The 11,457-nt window shown below is 37.4% G+C and overlaps 1 protein-coding gene across 1 annotated transcript in view; it reads left to right on the top strand.

Annotated features, from left to right (window-relative positions):
- The window catches only part of IL13RA1 (interleukin 13 receptor subunit alpha 1), a 62,073-nt gene that overhangs the window by 29,627 nt on the left and 20,989 nt on the right, over window positions 1-11,457 (top strand). The window contains exons 7-10 of the mRNA XM_079123406.1: window positions 4,637-4,684; window positions 4,972-5,104; window positions 8,146-8,242; window positions 9,862-9,946. Coding sequence (XP_078979532.1) covers window positions 4,637-4,684; window positions 4,972-5,104; window positions 8,146-8,242; window positions 9,862-9,946 — 363 coding nt within the window. The remainder of the gene's footprint in view (window positions 1-4,636; window positions 4,685-4,971; window positions 5,105-8,145; window positions 8,243-9,861; window positions 9,947-11,457) is intronic.

Here is an 11,457-nt window from a genome sequence, read left to right as displayed (position 1 = left end):
CAGTAATGGCCAGATGCTAAGCAACTCAGTGAGACCCTGTCTCTAAATAGAATACAAAATAGGGCTGGGGATGTAATTCAGTGATCAAGTGCCCCTGAGTTCAATCCCGGATACCCCCCAAATAAAAAAGAATAGGTCACAAAGTAGGTCCTTATACATTTCTGATTGGATCACAAAGTAGGGACTGGTTTGTCTCTTTGTTTACTAAATTGCAACTTTTGGCCCAGATTTAAAATCAGGCTACCCTATGAATGTATTTCCATAAGGTGGCACCTCAAGACCACAGGGACTACACCACTCACTTGTTTGCTACCTGCCTGGGTCCTTTGTGTATTTGGGTTCTAGAAGTTAGATGCAAAATGTTTCATACTGGTTTTTAAAGGAGCCCAGCATCTTGCACGTGGGTAAATTCCTTAGTGCAGTTGTTTAAGCTCATCATGGATCTTTCAAAATGCTTACTAAAATAAGCCAGTGTTGACAGGCTGTAACTCCACAGGGAGCAACCAGGTCCACAGCAGATTAGAATTCTGGGAATTTGCAAATGAAATCTGGCTGCTGAAATATAGTCATTATTACTACCAGAATCCACGGTGTCCTCATGAAATACCCCAAAAGGCAAAAAGCAAAGGACTTGCATGTGGGGAGGGGTGTGATGCATAGATTTACAACAAAGCAGTTTATCAGAAGGCTGAAATAGTCTTGATTACTCCAATCTTTTACTGTGTAAAATCCTGAGACACATGCTACTTGTATTAACACATTTGTCCCCCAGTTATGTCCTGATATTTAAAACATGATCACATGTATTCCTTTTTACTAAAAATATAAATACTGTAGGAGTCAGATGGTGTCTGCTTTGTGCCGTTCTTGCTTCTAATAGTAGCTAACGTGTACTGAATGATCACTGTGTACTAGGTATATTTGTAAGTACTGTATCTGAATCATGTAGTTTAGAGTTCACAATAACTCTGAGGATCTAGGTCCTGTTATTGGGTCTCTGTTTTATAAGTGAGGAAACTTAATCATTCCTAAGATCATATTTCTAGTAAGTGGTAGATTCAAGATTTAAGCAAAGATGTGTTCTTGTATTCTTTTTGTAATTTGTTCTAATTAGTTATACATGACAGTAGAATGCCTTTTGACACATCACACATAAATGGAATATAATTTCTCATTTGTCTGGTCGTACATGGTATAGTTACACAGATTGTGTGATCATATATGCACATAGGGTAATAATGTCCAGTTCAATCTATTATCGTTCCTACCCCCATGCCCCCTCCCCTCCCTTCACTCCCTTCTCGCTAGTCCAAAATACCACTATTGTACCCCCACTCTTCCACTTATTGTGAATTAGCATCTGCATATCAGAGAAAACATTTAGCCTTTGGTTCTTTGGGATTGCAAGCTTATATTCTTAACCACTGGAAACCACCTCAATATTTACTTGTAATAGTAATAGACATCACTTATTAGGTGTTTAGAATATGCCACAAAGATACTCTTCTGTGTGCATTTTTTTTTGGTAGTACTGGGGATTGAACCCAAAGCCTCATGCATGCTCATCAAGTGCTTTACCACTGAAGGCCACATCCTCAGCCCTCTACGCATTTTTTATATAGTAGCTTATAACAATTTGTGAAATAGGTACTATTGTAACCTACATAATTTTGAGAAACTAAAGGTTCAGAGAGGCTTAGTAACTTGCTAGTCTACATGGCTAATAAGTCAGTAAGTACTCAAAGATTGATTGGTCTCCATGTATTAAACTTTGCCTGAGAATACTTAGTGTACCACCATGTGCATAATAATCATTTAATGAAATCTTATTGATTTAAATTATTTTTTTTTGCTAACTTACAAACTAAAGAAAACACATAGATTATGGAAGTTATCTACCTATTGTCAGAACTATAGTGTCTCTGGAATTCTCTCCGTTTATACACTTGAGCTTGATATTCTCTCTCCTAGCAGATGTTCACCAGCTGCTTCCTCTCTAGAATTTCATCATTTCTTTGTGTGCTCACTGATTTTGAACTGTTTTGGTTATATATTTTTTTCTTTTTGTAACATTCAGGAACTATTTTTTTGCCTGGTGTTATATTAAGAAGGGATGTGAGCTGGAACACGTACTGGTACCATCACAAGAGTACTGTGCAGTTAGAGGTAGCTCATGACACAATCATGAAATAAGGAACAACTCAGGGCCTTGTGCTTGCAAGGCAAGCACTCTACCAGCTGAGCTAACTCCCCAGCCCAGAACAACTTTTTTTTAACCGCCCCTCCCTGCACCCCTGCAAATCATCTTCTTGGTACTCTGTGCCCTTGATTTTCTCCTCTGAAAGGTATCTAATTAACTGATAAACTATGCAAGGGAATTTACATTTGAACAAGAGCTAGAGTCTTAAACTCACAGAATGATTTGCTGACTTTAGAATTTACATATTTGTGAGATGGTTGGGGGAAGAAGGACATCAGTCTACAACCTGATGCCTCAAGTGGTAGTTGACACTTGTGATTCCTAGCAGGCCTGTGGTTCCAAATGGCCAGTAATGGGACACAGTAGCCCCTGAACTTTTCTTTTATGCCCTTGTATGAAAGTTTGAAAAGATGGTCCTTCATCATTCTATTGACCTTTCATCTCTTCATACATGCTGGCAAGAAATACTTAGTGAATGACGCTGAATGCCCAAATTAATGACTGTGTTCTGGTCTTTGTTCCATGTTTAAACATCTCTTTGATAGAAGTTGGCTAAACTATGTAACAGACTTTCATGCATTGAATTTTCAGTCCACTTTTGAAAAACTTACATTGAATGAACTAACTATTCTCTTTATATCAGATAGTAAGTGACTTACATTATGTGGGGAAGAATTGTGCATTAGACTTTCTTTTATTCTACCTAGTCAGTTTTTGTACCTTATATTCTCAACAAGGGGGACTAGTGTCTCTCAAAATTTTTTATCTGGCTGGGGGTATAGCTCAGTGGTAGAGAGCTTGCCTAGCATGTGTAAGACCCTGAGTTCCATCCCCAGCACCACACACATGCAAAAACCTCCAACTTTTTATTGATGTATAATACACTATAGAAAAAATTTACAAACTAAAACATAGAGTTCAATGATTTTTCATACATGGTTTTCACAAATGATTTTTCACCCATGTAACCAGTCCCCCAGAACCTCCTCATGACCCCTCTTGGTTGCTACTCTCCCAAACAGCAACTACTATCTGGATTTCTAATTCCATAGATTTGATTTATTGCTACTTTTTAATACTTTTTATAAATGGAATCATACTGAATGTACTTTTTTGCGTGTCTGCCTTCTTTCACTCAGCATTATGTTTATGAAACTCTCCAGTATTGTTTCCCATAATTGTGGATGAGTCATTCCCATTCTACGCATTCCATTTTATGAATATACCACATTTTATTTATCTGTTCTCTCATTGACTTGGATAGTTTCCCATTTAGGTTATGATGAATAGTGTTTCATGAGCATTTGCATACTTGTCTCTTGGTGCACGTATGTATACATTTCTTTTATGTATAGGCATATATGGGTTATAAGGTTACATATTATTGTCTGTAGTAGATAATAATAGTTTTGCCAAATCATTGTGCCAATTTACACTATTAAGCAGATATTGAGACTCCTAGATGATTAGGCCTTAACTAATACCTGATAGCATCTAGTAGGTGTTGTGTATTGTTATCTGTGGATTCAGTTTGCATCTCCCTGATCACCAGTTATGTTGATAAGTTTTTCATATGTTTATTGGTAGTTTGTATATCCTCTTGTGAAGTGCTTATTTAAGACTTTTGCCAATTTTTCTATCAAGTTGCATTTTTTTCTTATTAATTTGTGGAGAGAAACTTTATACAAGTCCTCTGTCAGAAATTGCAAATATGTTTTCTCCTTCTATGCATTGCCTGTTTATTTCCCAAATAGGGTATCATTTGATGAATGGTAGTTTTTAGTTTTAATATAGATCACTTTATAGGAATTTTCTACTCATGATTAATGTGGGGGTTTTTAGTACTGTTTACGAAATGTTATGAAAATGTTCTGTTGCTCATCTAAAAGCTCATTATATTTATGTGTTTCATTTATATTACTTTGCATATTATATCTGCAATATATTTGCTATTTAGCTTTTGGGGGGATGTACTGGGGATTGAACCAAGGGTGCTTTACCAGTGAGCTACATCCCCAGCCCTTTTCTTTTCATTTTTTATTGGTATATTCAGTTGTGCATATTGATTTTTTTTTTATTTTAAGAAAGGATCTTGCTAAGTTGCTTAAGTTCTCTCTAAGTTACTGAGGCTGGCCTTGAACTTGTGATACTTCTATCTCAGTCTTCTGAGTCACTGTGATTACAGGCACATGCCACTGTGCCTGGTGAGCTGCAAAATGTTTGTAATTAATCTTGCAAATAGTGTGAGTTAGGGATCAAAATTCTTTTTTTCCTGCATGGATATGTAATTGACCTAGCACTACATATTTAAAAGACCAAACTTTTTTCAATGTACCTGATCCTCTTTTAATGGAATATAAGGGAGGTTTGTAAGAAATGACTGAAAGATACAAAATGTGTTATTAAATATTGGAAACTCATGTTTTTATTTTCAAGGTTGAAGAGGACAAATGTCAGAATTTAGAATTTCAGAGAAACATGGAGGTCAGTAGATTCAACTTGAATTATTTGGGCTTATACTCCCATGTTATCAGGGGTGGAGCAGAGCATAAATTTGAACTGATTTGGGAAAAACAAACTAATTTGTTATGTGGTGTTATGTGGGTTATTGCCAGTTTTTTTTTTTTTCCCTAAGGAGACAGTTAGATAATTTGAATTGCAATCCAAGTCTTAATCATATACAGAATTTGGCAAATAATTATATTATGATTCAATAGCAGAGGCAGAATAAACTGGTAATATTCTTTGTGTATTTTTATTTTATATCTAAGGATACAATTTGTTTCATGGTTCCTGGTGTTCTTCCTGATACTTTTTACACAGTCAGAATAAGAGTCAAAACAAATAAGTTATGCTATGATGATGATAAACTCTGGAGTAATTGGAGTCAAGCGATGAGTATAGGTAAGAGAAGAGAATTTAATTATAATTTGAAACATTGATGTGTGGGAACTGAGGTGTAGCAGAAAAAATATCGGGGAAAGAGACTGTCATGCTTCCTTTTTTGGGGGGTACTAGAGATTGAACTCAGAGGTGCTTAATCACAGAGCCCCATCCCCAGCCCTTTTTATTTTTTTAATTGAGACAGAGTCTCTCTAAGTTGCTTAGGGTCTTTCTAAGTTGCTGAGGCTGGCTTTGAACTCGTAATCCTCCTGCCTTAGCCTCCCAGGCTACTGGGATTATAGGTATGTGCCACTGCACCCAGCTGTCATGTTTTCTTGATATCAGCCAAAGTGTACTTACAATTGACATTTATCTTCTCTGTAATTACTATCAAATAACCAAGAGTTAATTGACAATTTAAAAACTCTGTAAAACCAGACCCCAAATGGTGTTATTCTTATCTCTGTCCCATTTCCAGTTTTTATTAATAACCTGAATAAAGACATAGAAGGCAGGGATGATCAAATCTTCATGATGTACCATGCTAGAGGACTGTCCTATATGCTAGTTGATAGAATTAGGAGGGGCAATATGATCTGATGGAATTTAATAGAGATAAACCTATATCTAGATTGAAAAAATCATTTGTTAGTGGAGATTCTGAATGAGCCAGGCTCAAATACTGGATTAGAAAGACCTAGGCTTTATGTCTCTATGTTGTAGAGTGGCATACAGGGTTATTCTTCACTGTAAGCTCAATGCGACTCAACAGTGGAACCTTAAATAGTCCTAAGAGGCATGTGTGGTATTGGGCAGCAATACCTGTGCATCTCCCAGAACACGGGAATGCTGCAGGGTAGGACATGGTGGTCCAGCCACATCATAAGTGTGCAGTATCCTATTCCAAGTAATATGTTGTAGGAGATGCTTTGGCAGACTGGACACCCTGCCCTTAAAAGGGTAATCAGGATGTTGAAGGACCTTGAAACTTGGTGAGGAACATTTGATGAAGTAGACTTGATAAATCATAATTGCTGAATTCTAATATTTGAGGAATCATCAGATAGAAGAAGGAATAGGCTTTCCTTTTTGCAGCTCCATGGGGCAATATAGAACCAATTTAAGAACTTTGAAACAGCTGAGTCAGAGAGACAGGTTGTTGTGGTGGAAGTCAGTTCCCCATTTATTGAGATACTGAACAAGCTATGTGCCAGGTATGATTGTACTAGGTGTCTATTGTATAACAAACTACCCCCAAAGTTTAGTGGCTGAAAACAACACACATTTACCATCTTACAGTTTCTTTGATTCAGAAATGTAAGCATGGGTTAGCTAGAGGCCTTATGTGGCTGTCAGACTGCAATTAGGACCACAGTCTTTCTCATGTGATTGTTGAAAAAACTCAAGTTACCAACTGATTGCTGGATGGAAGCTGTGGCAGGTTAAATCATGTACCCCCCAAAAGATATGTTCAGTTCTCAACCCCTGTACCTGTGAACATGACCTTATTTGGGAATTGGGTTTCAACAGATATAATCAAGATGAGATCATACTGGATCAGAGTGGGTCTTAAATCTAATGACTAGGATCCTTATAAGAAGAGGAGAGGGCATACAGAGTTACAGATAGACACACAGACACACAGGGGCAAAGGTCATGGAAGAAGGAGGCAGCAAGTGAAGTGATGGAACACCAAGTACTCTCAGGAGCCAACTGGAAGAGTTGAGGAGTCTTCTCAAGAGCCTTCAGAGAGAGAGAATGTCCTTGCCAATGCCTTGATTTTGAACTTCTAGCCTCCAAAACTATGAAAGAATAAATTTCTGTTTTAAACCCCCTAGTTTGTAGTAATTTGTTGCAACAACTTTAATAAACTAATAGGGAAGCTTCCCTTAGTTTCTTGCTATTTGGACCTTCCCACAGGATTACCTCCTGACATGGAAGCTGGCTTCCCCAAATGAGTGAGCCAAGCAAGAAAGGATGTGTGAGGGAACACCCAGTGTGGAAACCATGATCTGTTATCACCTAATATTGGATGTGACATCTTATTACTGCTGTTCCGCTGTTTAGAAGCAAGTCAAGTAGTGCAGCCCATGCTTAAGGGCAGGGGATTACACAAGAGCGTAATTACCAAGAGGCAGGAATCTTGTGTGGTCCTCATAAAGGCTGCCCAAAGCAATGCTGCTAGGCCCTTATGATGCTTTCTAGATATTTATGCCATTTTGGGAAAGATGAACATATAAATAGGCAAATGGCATTCCATGTGTTAGGTGTAGCAAGGCAGGCTTTGCATTGTACAGTGTTAGATTTGAGACATGATGCCATCATTTGTTAAGCCCTTCTGATGTGTTACTAAACTTCTTATTCCTCTTGTCTGTATAAATGACAGATAATACTATATAACAGGGATAGGAGATAAGCCTGTCAAAGCATCTCATGTACCAGATGTATAGTAGGTTGCTCATTTAAGAATAGTAGTAGTTGCTGTTAGGACTATTGTAGGTTTTCTAATACTATAAGTAAGCAGTAAGAAAAGATAGTCACTGTTCATTAGATGACATGTTTAATAGATATGACATCTTTGTTAACAGTGTCTGGAACTAGTTAAGATATCCTGATTGCAGATAATCTTTAGGGTGTTTACTTGTCCAGGAAATTTCAGGCACCAAAACTGGACATTTTTGTAACTTTTTTGTTTTTGGTACCAGGGAGTTACCCAGGGGTGCTTAACCACTGAGAAACATCCCCATCCCTTTTAATATTTTATTTAGAGACAGGGTCTTGTTAAGTTCTTTTAGGGTCTCAGCTAAGTTGCTGAGGCTGGCTTTGAACTTGCAATCTTCCTGCCTCAGCCTCTTGAGCTGCTGGGATTACAGGTGTGCACCACTGTGCCTGGCTTTTGTAAATATTAAGGTAACAGAAGACAAGCTAATTGAACAGTTTGGGACAATAGGTTGGAGTAGGGTCAGAAATATCTGTAGTCTCACAGGCTAACAGAACTGTTGCCTCATCTCTTACTTAAAGGGTTTTCATTCTCATGTCTTTACTTGTTTTCTGTTCTCTAGGTAAGAAGCCCAGTTCCATATTTTACATAACTATGTTACTCATCATTCCAGTCATTGTTGCAGGTGCCATCATAATACTTCTGCTTTACCTGAAAAGGTAAGGTACCTGCCTGGGCAGGTTTTAGTTTCTGCTATTCTGGTTGCTATGGTTACTACTATCTGTCCTGGTATTTTATGTTTGCCCACATATTAGAAGCATTTTGCCTATAGATATTTTTTCGTGGTATGACATGGCAAAAAAAGTATAATTGTGCCTGTTTTCTGATAAGGAAAGCATTGGTTTAGTGTCTTAGGGTGTGTTGAAGCACTGCTCCTTTTGCATGTATTTAGCATCATTGGATAGATCTTCTACTAATTTATTCTTTTAAATGTATAATGTATCAACATTTAGTTGTTTTTTTTTTTTTTTTTTTTTTTGCGGTGCTGGGGATTAGAACTCAGGGCCTTGTGCTTGCGAGGCAAGCACTCTACCTTCTGAACTATCTCCCCAGCCCCAACATTTAGTTGTTAACTCTTGGAGTAGAAGTTTAGAAGTAAGGACTGGGGATAAAGCTCAGTGGTAGAACACTTGCCTAGCATGTGAAAGGCCCTGGATTCAATCCCCAATGCTGAAAAAAGAAAGAAATAAAAGCTAGGGGTTTTGCTCAGTGATATAGCATGTGCTTAGTAAGGGTGAGACCCTGGATTCATTCCCAGCACCAAAAAGAAGTGAAGATTATTGCTACAGAAATGACTTGTGTAGTTTTAATGCAAAGCAGGCTGCTGCTAATGCTATAGGATGAGAACTTCACCAGATTGTGACTAATATCTGGCACTTACTTCTTAAGAATATTTCATTTTCTTGGACTGGGGATATAGATCATGGTAGAGCACTTGCATAGCATACACGAGGCAGTGGTTCGATCCCCAGTACTGAAAAAATAAACACACCCAAGAATGTTTTATTTTCTCTGGCTCACTATATGGATTTTTATTTGCTCCTGCAATAAATACCTAAGATTGGAATAAGGCTGTTAAGCTGGGTCCAGAACCTACTTTTTTCTTTGCAGTACTGGGGATTGAAGCTAGGGGTGCTTCACCACTGAGCTACAGCCCTTTTCATTGTTTATTTTGAGACAGGGATTTGCTAAGTTGCTGAGGCTGGCCTTGAACTTGTAATCCTTCTACCTTAGCCTCCTGAGTTGCTGAAATTATAGCCATGTGCCACTGCACCCAGCTCAGAACCAATATTTCAACATTTTTTTGATATGCATACTATTATATATTGAATGCCTATTTATTTGCCAGGCACTATACTAAGTGTTGGGATTATAGCAGTGAACAGATTGAAGTCTGTCTCTATGTTCTAGTTGGGGACACGCGCGTGCGCACACACACACACACACACACACACACACACAGTTATCAGGATTTTGTTTTCAAAATTATAAAAAGCAAGCTCTCATCTGATCTATTCAAAGTATAGCATCTTATTATTTGAATAATAGAATATAAGTAAATTGCTTATTCTGTTGGTTCATTTGCTTCACCCATACATAATGCTCTTAGGATGCTAATTTCCCATAACTGTTTTAAAGAGTATTTTCACAATTGTCTCTTCAAAAAATGGTTGTGTACTATGACTTTTACCCACACTTTCTTTTAATATGGCTATATTTAAGTGGAAGCTCCTATATGCCGGAAGATTTGATGTAGATTATCTCTGTTTTCTTAAAGGCTCAAGATCATTATATTCCCTCCAATTCCTGATCCTGGAAAGATTTTTAAAGAAATGTTTGGAGATCAGAATGATGATACCCTGGTAAGCACTGACTCCATGGGGGTTTGAAAATTTTTTTGAGGTTAGCTATCAGATTTTTTAATAATTATAGTAAAATATGCATAACATAAAACTTACCATTTCAACAATTTTAAGCATGCAGTTCAGAGTCATTAAGTACATTTATTATGTTATACAATAATCACCACTGTTTTTATCCAAAACTTGTTCATCTCACCAAACAGAGACTGTATTCATTAAACAATAACTTCCCATTTCCCCATCTCCCTGCCTCTGGTAACCATTAGTCTATTTTCTGTCTTTGGGAATTTGCCTGGTCTAGGTACCACATATATGTGGAATCATACAATATTTGCCTTTTTGTATCTGACTCATTTCACTTAGCCTCATACTTTCAAGGTTTATTGTGTCAGAATTTCATTTTGAAATTGGTCATTTTAAACTACAGTTTATCTAAAAGATTAAAGAAGAACAGATTTAAGATTTTGGGTCTAAGGTCAAGCATACCAGCTAAGAAGGCCCCAGAATACTTTGCCTATCTCTGATCACTGGGCTTCATGCTCTTTCTGGGATAGAGGATGTATTTTATTGACATACATACAAGGAGGAGCCTCTTATATGAAGCTAATCTAATACACTGCCTGAATCTTGGGTAATTTTTAAAACTTGATGCAGGGAAATATAAAGATGATGTAAGTGATGGAAATGCACTTTGTTCATGCAATTCCATGGAAAACTGAACTGCAAACACAGAGAAGTAGGACAGACCCATCCCAACTGCTATTGTCAGTCTCCAGCAGATTCTCATGCTAGAATTTGTGGCTAGAAACCTAAGACAGTACGGAAACAAAAGAGGTTGAGGTTTCTGTGATAAACACATTCACTCTAATGAAATAATAGAGACACTAAATGAAATAAATATCATCACTGTTTATATCTTAAATTAGTAATAAGGGGCATAGGGCAATATTTGTAGAAGTAGCACAACATACTAGATAATAGCCTAGGCTCTGGAGTCAGATTGTCTGGATTTAAATCTCTGCTATGTCATTTACTGTCTTTTTGACCTTAGGTAACTTCCTTAGCCTCTCTGTGACTTGGTCTTCCCATTTGTCAAGTTGGAAGTAACAATAGCACCTGTCTTATAATGCTGTTACATGGATTCAACTAACTTAGTAGAAAGAGTTAATTCAATAGCAACTAGTTAGCATGCCTGGTACATTGTAACTGCTTATTAAGTGTTAGTGATAAGTTTTACTATTGGTAATAATTTCCATTTATCTTTAATACCCAAATAATTCACAATGGCATTTTGAATGATATTTGACTAGGGAAGGAAGGGAAACTGGCAAGCCATCCGAGGAGGATCCCTCTGGATCACTTTTTCACCAAGTCAACTTCACACATGGTGGGTAATTGCCAGACCCTGGAGGATAGGGTGCCAATAAGCAGGCAGGTCCAGAAGTTTGGTAACTGGTGAGGAAATTGATTACACACCATAAGTGGGGTGACTATGACAACCAGTAGTTCTT

The sequence above is a fragment of the Sciurus vulgaris genome (assembly GCF_902686455.1).
Source record: "Sciurus vulgaris genome assembly, chromosome: X".
NCBI classification, from domain to species: Eukaryota; Metazoa; Chordata; class Mammalia; order Rodentia; family Sciuridae; genus Sciurus; species Sciurus vulgaris.
Note: the sequence above shows the minus strand (reverse complement) of the source record. Positions and strands in the feature narration are given on the sequence as shown.